The sequence below is a fragment of the Dysidea avara genome, chromosome 3 (genome assembly GCF_963678975.1).
Source record: "Dysidea avara chromosome 3, odDysAvar1.4, whole genome shotgun sequence".
In the NCBI taxonomy this organism is placed as follows: domain Eukaryota; kingdom Metazoa; phylum Porifera; class Demospongiae; order Dictyoceratida; family Dysideidae; genus Dysidea; species Dysidea avara.
This window is the reverse complement of record NC_089274.1, coordinates 28,686,264-28,702,344: the sequence shown is the minus strand read 5'-3', so window position 1 is coordinate 28,702,344 and position 16,081 is coordinate 28,686,264. Positions and strand designations below refer to the sequence as shown.

Genomic DNA, 16,081 nt, shown 5'->3' with positions numbered 1-16,081 from the left:
AGTTCTATACAATCATACACAAGTATACTTACTAGTAGAAATATGAGAGCAGTATTCCACTACAGTTTTCAATTTCTCACAGCACTGCTTTATGTACTGAAATTTGCGATGGCATAATTCAACAGCAGAAGAAACTTGAGAGTAGTCAGGACAATATTGCTTAATTCCTGAATTAGCAGCATTACAATATTCCTCTATACGTTGGTTCTCATATTTAGCAAGTTCACTCATTGTTATTTTTCCATCAATTATGTTGTCACACCATTCATGAAAAGCTACTAATGCTGAATGAGCAATTTTACTTGAACTTTCAATATCATTCATCGCAGAGCAGCTGTTTACTACAAAACAAAATATTACTATATAACAGTAATTGATTAATTATATTGTATAGTTTTGTACAAATCTATTTTGTGTTATTATTTTGTTACACTTTCACACCTTAGATAAAAGAAGCCGCCCAGGCTACATTCACAATAGCCCAGTTGGTGACTTGCCCAGGCTATATCCGAGCTACAACTGGGCAGCAATTATATCAAGACACACGGTAGTGTGTCGTGCGGCCCAAGAAGCCGGCGCGTAACACCCGTGAGTATATTGACAGGAAGAAAGAAAACGCAATTTTCGCACCTCCGTAGCTCTGTGCTTCCTTGATGAAACAAGACGATTTTTGCTGTGGACATGCCCCCCAACTGCAGCACTCTACATTCCAAATTTGAGCGAAATCGCTTCGCGCGTTCCCGAGATATGCGACTTCAAAAATTGGCTGAGTTTCTTCGTTTTTTTTTTCTTCTTCTTCTTCTTATTTTTCTTTTTCTTGTCGCACACTTACAAAAACTGCTATAAAACTCGAACGTGTTATCCGATTGCCTTGAAATTTGGCACACAGAAGGGGGGTATAAAGGCGCATCTCGGTACCAACTTTGGCTGGAATACCATAAACAGACAAAGAGTTATGAGCGATTATGCACGAAAAATAACACCAATATGTTGTCACGCCTACAGGGTAAACCGCGTATGGGAAGAAGCTGAAAATCGGTGGGTGAATAGGTTAACTATTGAACCTCAAACCTTTTGTGGTTTGAAAGAAATCGAGCTAAAAACCAGGAAGATACAGCGAAAAAATCAACAGTGTGTAACAATTACGCAATCGAGATTAGCTAATTTTTAATATTTTTATTTTATTATTATTATTATTATTATGCTTGCCACGCCTACCAGGTAAACCGCTTGGGGTAATGCTTTCAAAATCGCTGTACAGATGGAGTTATCATCTTAGAAAGGCTCTTCAATGGTGTAGAAGAATCAGACTTAAATCCACGGAGTTATAACACGAAATCCAACTTGGTGTAGCAAGTGCGAGATCGAGATACTCTAATAGAGCAGTCATCCTAATAGAGCAGTCACCCTGAACAGAATTAAAGAGATCAGTTAGAAATAAGTAACCTGTATAGAGATCAGCTACAAACAAATCACCCTGTAGAGAGTTCAGCTACAAACAATTCACCCTGTTAAAACATCAGTTAGAAGAAGATTTCTTGTAGAGAGTTCAAATACAAACAAATCACCCTGTTGAAAGATCAGCTAGAAGATGTCACCTTGTAGATAGTTCAGTTACAAAGAAACCACCATGTAGAGAATTCAGCTACAAACTAGTGACCCTGTAGATACATCAGCTAGAAGAAGTTACCTTGTAGAGAGTTCAGCTACAAAGAAACCATTCTGTAAAGAGCTCAGCTGCAAACAAATCACCTATACAGAATTCAGCTACAAACAAATCACCCTGTAGAGAGATCAGCTAGAAGAAGTTACCTTGTAGATAGTTCAGCTACAAACAAATCATCCTGTAGAGAGATCAGCTAGAAGAAGTTACCTTGTAGATAGTTCAGCTACAAACAATTCACCCTGTACAGAGCTCAGTTAAAAGAGGTTTCCTTGTAAAAAGTTCAGCTACAAACAAATCACCCTGTAGAGAGATAAGTAAGAAGAAGTTACCTTGTAGATCGTTCTGCTACAAACAATTCACCCTGTAAAGAGATCAGCTAGAAGAAGTTACCTTGTAGAGAGTTCAGCTACAAAGAAACCATCATGTAGAGAATTCAGCCGCAAACAAATCATGTATAGAGAGTTCAGCTACAAACAAATCTCCCTGTAGAGAGATCAGCTAGAAGAAGTTTCCTTGTAGAGAGTTCTGCTACAAACAAATCACCCTGTAGAAAGATCAGCTAGAAGAAATCACCTCGTAGAGAGTTCAGCTTCAAAGAAACAATCATGTGAGAGTTCAGGTACAAACAAATTGTCCTGTAGAGAGATCAGCTAGAAGAAGTTACCTTGTAGAGAGTTCAGCTACAAAGAAACCATCATGTAGATAGTTCAGGTACAAACAAATCACCCTGTAGAAAGATCAGCTATAGAAGAAATCACCTTGTAGAGAGTTCAGCTACAAAGAATCTATCGTGTAGAGAGTTTAACTACAAACAAATCACCCTGTAGAAAGATCAGCTATAGAAGAAATCACCTTGTAGAGAGTTCAGCTACAAAGAAACCATCATGTAGAGAGTTCAGCTACAAACAAATCGGCCTGTAGAGAGATCAGCTAGAAGAAATTACCTTGTAGAGAGTTCAGCTACAAAGAAACAATCATGTAGAGAGTTCAGCTGCAAACAAATCACCTGTAGAGAGTTCAGCTAGAAACAAGTCACCCTGTAGAGAGATCAGCTAGAAACAAGTCACCTTGTAGAGAGTTCAGCTAGAAGAAGTAACATTGTAGAGCTACAAAGAAGCTACCATGTAGAGTTCAGCTGCAAACAAATCACCCTGTAGAGAACTCAGCTACAAACAAATCGCCCTGTAGAAAGATTAGCTAGAAGAAGTTACTTTATAGGGAGTTCAGCTATGAACAGATCACCCTGTAGAGAGTTCAGCTACAAACAAATCACCCTGTAGAGAGTTAAGTTACAAAGAAACCACCATGTAGAGAGTTCAGCTGCAAAAAAAATCAATCACTCTGTAGAGAGTTCAGCTAGAAGAAGTCACCTTGTAGAGAGTTAAGCTGCAAATAAATCACCCTGTAGAGAATTCAGCTACAAACAAATCACCCTGTAGAAAGATCAGCTAGAAGAAGTTACCTTGTAGAGAGTTCAGCTACAAAGAAACCACCATGTAGAGAGTTCAGCTGCAAACAAATCACCTGTAGAGAATTCAGCTAGAAACAAGTCACCCTGTAGAGAGATCAGCTAGAAACAAGTCACCCTGTAGAGAGTTCAGCTAGAAGAAGTCACATTGTAGAGAGTTCAGCTACAAAGAAACTACCACGTAGAGAATCCAGCTGCAAACAAATCATCCTGTAGAGAGTTCAGCTAGAAGAAGTCACCTTTTAGAGAGTTCAGCTACAAAGCAACCACCATGTAAAGAGTTCAGCTGCAAAAAACTCAATCACCTTGTAGAAAGATCGGCTAGAAGAAGTTACCTTGTAGAGAGTTCAGCTACAAAGAAACCACCATGTAGAGAGTTCAGCTGCAAACAAATCACCTGTAGAGAGTTCAGCTAGAAACAAGTCACCCTGTAGAGAGTTCAGCTAGAAGAAGTCACATTGTAGAGAGTTCAGCTACAATGAAACTCCCATGTAGAGAGTTCAGCTGCAAACAAATCACCCTGTAGAGAACTCAGCTACAAACAAATATGCAGTGAAAAAGATCAGCTAGAAGAAGTTACCTTGTAGAGAGTTCAGCTACAACGAAACCACCATGTAGAGAGTTCAGCTACAAACAAATCACCTGTAGAGAGTTCAGCTAGAAACAAGTCACCCTGTAGAGAGATCAGCTAGAAACAAGTCACCTTGTAGAGAGTTCAGCTAGAAGAAGTCACATTGTAGAGAGTTCAGCTACAAAGAAACCACCATTTAGAGAGTTCAGCTGCAAACAAATCACCCAGTAGAAAGTTCAGCTATGAACAGATCACCCTGTTGAGAGTTCAGTTAGAAACAAGGAATCCTGTAGAGAAATCACCTAGAAGTATCGCCTTGTAGAGTTCAGCTACAAACAAATCACCTGTAGAGAGTTCAGCTACAAACAAATCACCCTGTAGAGAGATCAGCTAGAAGAAGTTACCTTGTAGGGATTTCAGCTACAAACAAATCACCCTGTAGAGAGTTCAGCTACAAAGAAACTATTCTGTAAAGGGCTCAGCTGCAAACAAATCACTTGTACAGAATTCAGCTACAAACAAATCGCCCTGTAGAGAGATCAGCTAGAAGAAATTACCTTGTAGATAGTTCAGCTACAAACAAATCACCCTGTAGAAAGATCAGTTAGAAGAACTTACCTTGGAGAAAGTTCAGCTACAAAGAAACCATTTTGTAAAGAGCTCAGCTGCAAACAAATCACCTGTACAGAATTCAACTACGAACAAATCACCCTGTAGAGATCAGCTATAAGAAGTTACCTTGTAGATAGTTCAGCTACAAACAAATCTCCCTGTAGAGAGATCAGCTAGAAGAAATTACCTTGTAGAGAGTTCAGCTACAAAGAAACCACCATGTAGAGAGTTCAGCTGCAAAGAAATCACCCTGTAGAAAATTCTGCCAGAAACAAATTGCCCTGTAGAAAGATCAGTTAGAAGAAGTTACCTTTTAGAGAGTTCAGCTACAAAGAAACCATTCTGTAAAGAGCTCAGCTGCAAACAAATCACCTATACAAAATTCAGCTACAAACACATCACCTGTAGAGAGATCAGCTAGAAGAAGTTACCTTGTAGATCGTTCAGCTACAAACAATTCACCCTGTAGAGAGAGCAATTAGAAGAAGTCACCTTGTAGAGTGTTCAGTTACAAAGAAACCACCATGGAGATTTCTGTAATCAATATATGTGACCGGATTTGCGAAAAGGGGTCTTCCACACACATCCAATTCTGTAAATGTTGGAGACCATAACTCAGTGTTCAAGTAACATAATTATTAACCTGAACATTTCACCATGTATTCAGCTATAGTGGTGCTCACCACTGCCCAAATATCAAGGCAATAGCTCTTTCCAATCTGAAGTTATCAATTGTCAAAGTTGGCAAATTGGACCCCTTTTCGCAAATCCGGTCACATATGTATTATACAGTATATATAATTTGTACATTTACTGATAAAATATTTAAAGTACATCTACTTCATCTTTTCTTCTTCCTGTAGTAAAGAAAAAAACATAGGTTAAAAAAGTCCCAAAGCTGGCCATAGGCCGGCTTTGGGGTATACAAATACAAAAAGAAATGAAATCTAATCCAAAACAGCCAAGCTGTAAAAAAAGTGTGCGGCCCTCAGAAAGGCTATGGTGAAAAAAGATGTGAAATCCAAGGTGGCGGCCAAGAAATGGCTGTGATGGTAGGTTAGTGGTAAAAATTTTAATAACGACAATTCAGGTGAATTTTTGTGAAGCGGCAATAAATTCACCTGAATTGTCATTATTAAAATTTTTACCACTAACCTACCATCACAGCCATTTCTTGGCCGCCACCTTGGATTTCACATCTTTTTTCACCATAGCCTTTCTGAGGGCCGCACACTTTTTTTACAGCTTGGCTGTTTTGGATTAGATACGTATATACATTAATAACCCATTCACAGCTGACCACTGGCCGAACTGCCAAATCACATCATTCTAACCATACAACACACAGAACTACTTAGTAACCATATATCTAAATACTCGCTATAAACTAAGGAGGTCAACTTTGTTGTTTTTGTTTACATCACAGTAACCGCAACGAAGTTATCAAACAACAAAATCTAAACTTTGGTAAAAACCCGCCTGAACAAACAACGGATTCCCAACCAACTATTTACAAAGGTGTATTACACCCCAAAGAACTATTCTATACAGTTTACTTACAGTGCAATCCATTCTACAGCTGGTTTCTTTGTGATTTGTCCCATTTTTGCTGTTGCTCATGTACATCTGCACTTGTGTCCACCATGCCACATCTTGGATAAAGCAACCGACTGTTGACTTTAGCTATTTCCATCGATGTATAACACTTTCTTTGTTATTACTACTAGTTTTCAACTCGAAGAACAATTTAATTTGACTATTATAAAGGTACACTTTGTGCTATTACATAACAAACGCGCACTAGTCAGGGAGGATCCATTTACCCCAGAAATGGGACGTCTATGGGCGTGTCTGTTTCAATACTAGCGCATCTTGCTATGAAACGTGTTTTCCAAGTTATGGCGGGGTTAGAGTTTATTCTATGAGTGAGTTATGATGCCATGCCACCATATGGCAGCAGTAGCCGTTAATGGGTTAAAGCCAAATCGATTGTGGGAAGCCGAAACTGACCAATACTCAAATGATTAGTATGTATGACTTGGATTTGGCCATGAAAACCACTGAGATGGAAAGTATTATGTTATCCTCACTATCCTATGAGTTTAAAAATGGTGAGAAACAGTGTTATAGCAAGCATTTCCGCACGTTTTCAAGTATGGACCACACCCATATTACTGATAACACGAAATTATCACTATACACGAAATAATCACTCTACAAGCAAGCTTGCCCATCTAGGCCTATAGTAAACTCTGTAATTATTCCATAAATAATTCAATAGCATTGATTACAGCATTAAACTCTCATAACCAAAATTCTCCATGATACTTCTAGGATTTGTCCATTCATCATAGCCAAACATATCCAGAATGTACCAGCTAATCAAATTTTTCACACACACACACATGTACAAATACATGCCCGCATGCATGCACGTACATACACACACATATATACAGTGACTGCACTCATATTGGCTAGGGTGATGCATGAGCTATTAGCCTGCTATGGACTGGAAGTGTTACATATTAGCTGTAACATACGGTATTTGGGCTTTTCCTGATATGTATGCCCTAATCTTTCGAGGCAAACCCTCATGCCCATGTTACAACTATTACGTATAACTCTAAATTGTTGTTCGATATCCAACTGTAATAGACATTTGCAGTAATTAACACAAAATTTGTACATGCGCACATCAACACGTACATATAAAATGATGGTATGGCATATTTTAGGGCAATCACCCAGTGAAGGAATTGGTTGTTAGTGGTAGACCTAGCTTTGATCTGCAAGAAGGTCCTGATTCAGCCAGCCAGTACAGCATGACTGCCACTACCAACCTGTGAGCCCTAAGCACAAGCCTCTGTGGTACCATGGAGTTAGTATCCAACAAGATCATGAGAATTGCTGATAGAACACACTCTATGAGAAGAGCTGGCATTGAGTAGATACTTGGGCCTACCATTCAAATCAGCCAGTGATCACATTTCTCTGGCAATCCCAGTAATGAAGGTAATGAAGGTGGAAATGATGTCATGGCTGAATCTGTTTGGTATGGTGCAAGCTTGTACAATAATTGGAGCAGCTGGAAATAATACTCAAGAGAGTAAATTAATAAATTCTATTCATATCCCCATCCATGTCAAAAGAGCCAATTCAATCAGACAAGACAAGTCAACCACTATCACTGCAGTCAAGCATGTCATTTCGCTCAGGGTGTGCTGAAGCCAGATCTAGAAGTGCTACACCAGCACAACAATAAGCAGTTACAGTTGGGAACACGAGACAAAATGAATCTGGCTTACCAGAACAGAACGTACTTTAAACATTTACAATTAATCATGTCTTAAGTGAAGTGTTGTCATGCAACTCCTATGTAATTCCTAGTTGACAAAGCAGCTGGGGTGTGACACTGTGGAGTATTTCTGTCAGAGTTATCATTAGGAAATCAACTTTTAATAATAACTTTATAATTGCAAATGGGATTACTGTGGAAGCAGTATTGTGGTTAGATTTTTTTGGCTAGGAAGCTAAAAATTGTGTACTTGATTTTGCGGGTGGTAAAATCTAAATAATTGTTCTAACTGTCACTTTAACTGCCAAACCAGTCTGACACTGACTCAGTGTGTTAAACTCACTGTGGTTAAGAAGACAAAAACTATACCACCAGAAGTGAAATAGAAATCACACAGCCAGGAACCTGAGTCACAGTTTAAGGAGCTACCCATTTGTGTGACTCAATCCCAAAACAATAGACTTCACCAATGCAAATAATCCATTACCAGTGACACTTCACAAGAATACAATGATTGATTTATTTTAAAAGAAGCCATTTGTAGTGTTTGTGAAAAAGAAATACCCAGGAATAAGTCAATAAGGAGCAATCAACTATCAATTTGTAACACCCTTTACCCAGTGATGTAACTGAGACACAAAAGTAACAGCCTCCAAAAGCCCCTGGCCTTCCCATATTCTTGGTCAGCACAAAGGATGGGTTACTCAAATTTAAGTAGACTATCAGAAGGTGAACTCTGTAATACACAAAGATGCCCTTTCCTAAGTTAGATAAGACCAATGATACTCTCTCACCTATTGACCTGAAAAGTGAAAAAGCTATTAGCAAGTGGAGATGGCATCAAAAGCTTGTAAAAAAGACTGCTTTTCACACAAAAGAGGGGTCACCTATTTTACTCTTTGGACTTTGTAATGAACAATTTCAAGCCCTTACACAAACAACAACTGAACAAAAGAAGCCTTTTAAATGGACAAATGAATGTAAGCACATCTTTAACTGATTAAAGAATTGTCTAACAACAGCCTACAATACCAAAATGGACCAAGCCCTTTATAATTGATGCCAGTGAGAGAGGAAGTCAAGCAATTTTATCTCATCGTGACCCCAATGGCACTAAATATCTCATTGCTAATGCAAGCAGTTTTCTTGCCAAGCCAGATAGAAACTACTGTGTTACATGCAGATGTGGTCACTTTAATGGTTGCCATTTCCACCACTGCCTCATTGGAGTCCCATCTGCTATCTGCACCAGCAATAGTGTATTGATATGGCCTAGATCCTCAGAGAATCAGCTAGCTAAAAGACTGCGAAAAACTACCAGTTCATTCACTGACCAGGGTACAAACACAACAATGTAAATACCCTTTTCTTGAATGCTGTGTCAGCAGCGTGGTAGAAATGAGGATGTGCTGGTTGCAGCCATTAGTGCAGACGACACCATTGATAGTTATTCTCTGGAGAACACGCATCAATTGGAAGTATCATGGGGAAGATATTACAGGCCAAAGGAGCAGGACAGTAGCCCATACACTAGGCTTGAATCTATTATGCTCCAAAATTTGCCTATTATGCTTTTTGACATTTCCCCAATTTTCTGCCTATTATGCTTGTTTTTATGCTTTTTAGATATGCATTATGCTTTTATTTTGTGTGTTTTTTCTTTGTGTAGGGAAGTTCTTCATATGATAGAATACTGTAAATGGAAAAGTGTCACTTCAACTGCTAATAGCAATAGCTTGAAATTGGGATGTGCTCCAGATTTAGTAGACATATTAGAGCAAGTGGTCTGGGGGCATATTTATAGACCCTCAAAAGCTATAGATATTTTATTGTCTGTGAAATAGTATCTTTGCAGTTGGTTTTGTATGCAAATAATTATGTATAAAAATATTATGCACGGTTTCAGTCTTCTGATTGTTGTAGCAATTGGTATTCAAAGGACAACAACTGCTATGTATGCAGCACCATGTCAAGAACATACGTATTAGTCTCCTGGGGATAAACACTTAAATGGTTCTCATTTTCTCAATGACTGTTCTATTAGAGTGTTTGACTGTTTTATTAGAGTATCCCGATCTTCTTGAAATATTTTCCTGGGTTGATATTAACCCCAGTCTCACAGCAGACCTGCACATACTTCACTATTTTCAATATCCAGACATTCACTCACTCAACACTAACTTTAGTATCATCAGAGCTTTTATTGTATTGTCAATAATCATAATCATCATAATAATCACATTTTATTCAAAATCAGACAATGAGACACATTATATAATACTTAATTCAATGACTGAACCTCAGCTAAACTGCTTTTTTGCCATGCCTTGGTACTAGTTGGCACATGACTGCACGTGTCCTATAAAACTCAAACTCACAATGAAAAGCACTCATTCCGTCGAGTGTAAACATGTAGTAAGACTGTTGTGTATTTTTCTACTCGTTGTCAGGAATCATTTCATCATCCAAATCCCTTGACTTGGTGACTGCTATAGCTGAAGTTGTACTTATGGTGGCGAAAATTTGCTCATTATGCTGCTCCATTATGCCAGCATTATACTTTATGCTTTTCATCCCCTATTATGCCAAAAATTATGCAGGCATAATCGACGCAAGCCTACCATACACATGTGACTACACTAAGAGCCAAGGACTTGCTATTGAAGTCAGCAGTGGGAACAGTTAAGGATTCAGAATGAACTACTGTGGTGCTAATATTCACAGCCAAATTAAAGGTTACAACTTGTTGTGCTAAACTAACTTCAAACACAGATCATTGAGAGATTCACTAGGGAATAGGAGGTGGTCAACTTAGCCATGAAAAAAAAACTGTAAAGGATGCCAAGTCATTATGCTAATGCACAAAACTGGTGCCAATCTTGTGTCAATTGTACCATAGAATACATCAACAAGTTAATGAAGTTCTTCACCTTTTTTGCTGTGTCAAAGTCAATGCATCTACTGCTCAACACTATTAGATGACAGCGTTTATAACATAAACAGCTTTAAGTGCAGTCCCTATTTGTCAGGTGGCACTAGGCTAATAATAGTAGCACAGTTGCTGTATTTATTTGCCATGATTATGTATGTAAATACATCACATTTCATCTCTTCCTTACCAAAAATTTTTAAAATGGTTGGCCATAGCTCCCAATTGAACAGTTCTGCTATCGTGATTTGTTCACTGCTGCCAAAACCACTATACCTCTTAAGCATTAATTTATTAAGGATTAACAACACTCTGCCAGATAAATGATGATGATGTTTTGCCAATTTCTCTAATGAATTAGCCAGCCTGGAGTCCTACATTGCAACACATGATATTACACATACACTATTACAAACATTTCAACTTGATGTAGGCTTACCAGTTGAATGCCACATTCTATTCCCTGGAAAATGTGGTCAATTAGGCAGGAAAGCACAACTGTAGATGTTGTATTGGCATCCAATTTAAGCAACAGTGAAATAGTTTTCTGTGGCTGTATGTAATTATATGAAAATATCAAGACACATGGTAGTGTGTCGTGCGGCCCAAGAAGCCGGCGCGCCACACCCGTGAGTATATTGACAGGAAGAACGAAAACGTCATTTTCACACCTTTGTATTTCAGTGATCACTTATCCGATTAGAACCAAATTTGCTACACAGTTGTCCGCCAGCCAGGGGAGTCTACATTCCAAATTTGAAGGAAATCGCTCAAGCCATTTCCGAGATACGAGCTACCAAAGTTTCGTTTTTTTCCTTCGTTTTTTTTCTTCTTTTTGCACACTTGCAAAAATTGCTATAACAAGCAAACGCGTACTCCGATCGCCATGAAATTTGGCACACAGAAAGGGAGTCCAACGGCGAATCCTAGCATCAAATTTAGTACAAATCTGATGAATGGTTCAGGAGTTGTGACCGATTATTCGCGTAAAACAAGATCGATTTGTTGTCACGCCTACAGGATAAACCACTTCATGGAATGAGTTGAAAATTGCTATGTAGATGGAGTAACCATCGTAGGAGTGCCTTTTGGTGGTTTGAAAGGAATCAAGATAAAGACCATGGAGATATGACACAAAACCCAACCTGTGTCACAATTACGCGATCGATTTTTACGAATAAAAAAGTATTAGTTTTCACGCCTACTAGGCAAACCGCTAAGAGCAATGAGCTGAAAATCGGTGTATAGCTGGAATAATCTTCATAGAAAGTCCTTGCAGTAGTACAGAAGAATCGGATTACAAACCACTGAGTTATGATTCTAAAGCCAACTCCGTGTAGTAAATGCGAGATCGAGATACTCTAATAGAACAGTCACCCTAATAGAGCATTCGGCTAATTTATTTACTCCATTAAAGAATTTTATTACATCACAAGTTATTCTGTAGGGAGTTCAGCTGAAAACAGTTAATCTTATAGACAGTTCAGCAAGAAGCAAGTCACCATGTGGAGAGTTAAGCAAATATATCACTATAGAGATTCAGAACATTACAAGTCACACTGAAGAAAGTTCAGCTATAAACAAGTCATGCACCCTGTAGAGAATTCAGCTACAATTAAGTCACTCTCTAGAGAATTCAGCTACACAGAATTCAGCTACACACAAGTCACTGTGGAGAGAGTTCAGCTACAAACAAATTACCCTGTAGAGAGATCAGCTACACATAAAACACTTTGCAGAGTGTTCAGCTACAACAAATCAACCTTTAGAGCGATCAGCAATGAACAAATCAACACAAATCTACTTGTAGAGAGATAAGCTAGAAACAAATCACCCTGTAGAGAGTTCAGCTACAAAAAAATCACCCTGTAGAGACATCAACTAGAAACTAGACACAATGTAAGGAGTTCAGCTACAAGCAATCACCCTGTAGAGAGTTCAGCTAAAACAAATCAACCTGCAGAGAGATCAGCTACAAACAAATCACATTATAGAGAGTTCAGCTACAAACAAATTACCTGGTAGAGAGATTGGCTACAAACAAATCAACCTGCAGAGAGATCAGCTACACACAAATCAACTTGTAGAGAGATCAGCTATAAAAAAATCACCCTGTAGAGACATCAGCTAGAAACTAGACACAATGTAAGGAGTTCAGCTACAAGCAATCACCCTGTAGAGAGTTCAGCTAAAACAAATCAACCTGCAGAGAGATCAGCTACAAACAAATCACCTTATAGACAGTTCAGCTACAAACAAATTACCCTGTAGAGAGATCAGCTAGAAACTAGACACAATGTAAGGAGTTCAGCTACAAGCAAATCAATCTGCAGAGAGACCAGCTACACACAAATCAACTTGTAGAGAGATCAGCTACAAACAAATCACCCTGTAGAGAGATCAGCTACAAACAAACCAACTTGTAGAGCGATCAGCTAGAAACAAATCACCCATAAAAGAGGTCAGCTACAAAAAATCACCCTGTAGAGATATCAGCTAGAAACAAATCACCCTGAAGAGAGGTCAGCTACAAAAAATCATCTTGTAGAGAGATCAACTACAAACAAAACACTTTGCAGAGAGTTCAGCTACAAACAAATCAACCTTTAGAGCGATCAACAACAAACAAATCAACCTGTAGAGAGATCATCTAGAAACAAATCAACCTGCAGAAAGATCAGCTACAAACAAATAAGCTTGTAGAGAGATCAGTTACACACAAATCAACGTGTAGAGAGATAAGCTAGAAACAAATCACCCTGTAGAGAGTTCAGCTAAATCAAATCAATCTGCAGAGAGATCAGCTACAAACAAATCACCTTATAGATAGTTCAGCTACAAACAAATTACCTTGTAGAGAGATCGGCTACAAACAAATCAACCTGCAGAGAGATCAGCTACACACAAATCAACTTGTATAGAGATCAGCTACAAACAAATCACCCTGTAGGGAGATCAGCTACAAACTAGACACAATGTAAGGAGTTCAGCTACAAGCAAATTACCCTGTAGAGAGTTCATCTACAAACAAATCAACCTGTAGAACAATCAGCTAGAAACAAATCACCCTGAAGAGAGGTCAGCTACAAACAAAACACTTTGCAGAGAGTTCAGCTACAAACAAATCAACTTTTAGAGTGATCAGCAACAAACAAATCAACTTGTAGAGAGATCAGCTACAAACAAATCAACCTGCAGAGAGATCAGCTACAAACAAATCAGCTTGTAGAGAGACCAGTTAAACACAAATCAACCTGTAGAGAGATAAGCTAGAAACAAATCACCCTGCAAAGAGTTCAGTTACAAGCAAAACACCCTGTAGAGAGTTCAGCAACAAAGAAACCACCATGTAGAGAGTTCAGCTGCAAACAAATCACCTTATAGAGAGTTCAGCTACAAACAAATTACCCTGTAGAGAGATCAGCTACAAACAAATCAACCTGTAGAGAGATCAGCTAGAAACTAGACACAATGTAAGGAGTTCAGCTACAAGTAAATCACCCTGTAGAGAGTTCAACTAAAACAAATCAACCTGCAGAGAGATCAGCTACAAACAAATCACCTTATAGACAGTTCAGCTACAAATAAATTACCCTGTAGAGAGATCGGCTACAAATTAATCAACCTGCAGAGAGATCAGCTACACACAAATCAACTTGTAGAGAGATTAGCTACAAACAAATCACCCTGTAGAGAGATCAGCTAGAAACTAGACACAATGTAAGCAGTTCAGCTACAAGCAAATCACCCTTTAGTGAGTTCAGCTACAAACAAATCAACCTGCAGTGAGATCACATACAAAAAAGCACCTTGTACAGAGTTCAGTTACAAACAAATTACCCTGTAGAGAGATCGGCTACAAACAAATCAACCTGTAGAAAGATCAGCTACACACAAATCAACTTGTAGAGAGTTCAGCTATAAACAAATCAACCTGTAGAGAGATCAGCTAGAAACTAGACACAATGTAAGGAGTTCAGCTACAAGTAAATCACCCTGTAGAGAGTTCAACTAAAACAAATCAACCTGCAGAGAGATCAGCTACAAACAAATCACCTTATAGACAGTTCAGCTACAAACAAATTACACTGTAGAGAGATCGGCTACAAATTAATCAACCTGCAGAGAGATCAGCTACACACAAATCAACTTGTAGAGAGATCAGCTACAAACAAATCACCCTGTAGAGAGATCAGCTAGAAACTAGACACAATGCAAGGAGTTCAGCTACAAGCAAATCACCCTTTAGTGAGTTCAGCTACAAACAAATCAACCTGCAGTGAGATCACCCACAAAAACGCACCTTGTACAGAGTTCAGTTACAAACAAATTACCCTGTAGAGAGATCAGGTAAAAGAATTCACCTTGTAGAGAGTTCAGCAACAAAGAAACCACCATGTAGAGAGTTCAGCTGCAAACAAATCACCCAGTAGAAAGATCAGCTAGAAGAAGTCACCTTGTAAAGAGTTCAGCTACAAAGAAACCATCATGTACAGAGTTCAGCTACAAAGAAACCATCATGTCAGTTACAAACAAATCACCCTGTAGAGAGATCAGCTAGAAGAAGTTACCTTGTAGATAGTTCAGCTACAAACAATTCACCCTGTAGAGAGATCAGCTAGAAGAAGTCACCTTGTAGAGTGTTCAGTTACAAAGAAACCATCATGTAGAGAGTTCAGCTGCAAACAAATCACTCTGTAGCGAGTTCAGCTATAAAGAAACCGCCATGTAGAGAGTTCATCCTCAAACAAACCACCTTGTAGAGAATTCAACTACACCAAATCACCCTGTAGAGAAGACGTTACCTTGTAGAGAGTTCAGCTACAAAGAAACCATCATGTAGGGAGTTCAGCTACAAAGAAACCACCATGTAGAGAGTTTAGCTGCAAACAAATCACCTGTAGAGAGTTCAGCTAGAAACAAATCACCCCGTAGAGAGATCAGCTGGACGAAGTCACCTTGTAGAGAGTTCAGCTACAAAGAAACCATCATGTAGAGAGTTCAGCTGCAAACAAATCACCCTGTAGAGAGTCCAGCTACAAAAAAATCACCCTGTAGAGAGTTCAGCTAGACGAAGTCACCTTATAGAGAGTTCAGCTACAAAGAAACCACCATGTAGAGAGTTTAGCTGCAAACAAATCACCCTGTAGAGAGACCAGCTAGAAAAGGTCACCTTGTAGAGAGTTCAACTACAAAGAAACCATCCTGTATATAGTTCAGCTACATTTCAAGTCACCCAGTAGAGAGATCAGCTGCAAAAAATATTCTGTGGGGAATAATGGGCATGTAATAAATATATGTATATAATTTGTATAATCTATATTATAAGAGTGAAAAGCCGTCTGTCTGTCTGTCTGTCTGCATTCCATTTGATGTCACGCATTGTACTCTCGAACCGCTGCGCGTTTCGAAGCGTCTTTGGCGTCACAGAAGCGCTGATTATTGAGCTCAACAATGGCGCTTTCGAAAAGGTCGTGCGAGCTATCGTTAGTCGTCTAAGGGCCGTTGAAGGCAGGTGTGTAGACTAAAATTCGCTT

The 16,081-nt window shown here is 38.8% G+C and overlaps 1 protein-coding gene across 1 annotated transcript in view; it reads right to left on the bottom strand.

Annotated features, from left to right (window-relative positions):
* LOC136250630 (E3 ubiquitin-protein ligase rnf213-alpha-like) overlaps positions 1–16,081 on the bottom strand; it is a 407,493-nt gene that overhangs the window by 373,964 nt on the left and 17,448 nt on the right. Inside the window, exons 3-5 of the mRNA XM_066042854.1 lie at positions 10,984–11,097; positions 10,735–10,918; positions 33–341 (exon numbers count right to left, since the gene is read on the bottom strand). Of these exons, the coding sequence (XP_065898926.1) occupies positions 33–341; positions 10,735–10,918; positions 10,984–11,097 (607 nt within the window). The remainder of the gene's footprint in view (positions 1–32; positions 342–10,734; positions 10,919–10,983; positions 11,098–16,081) is intronic.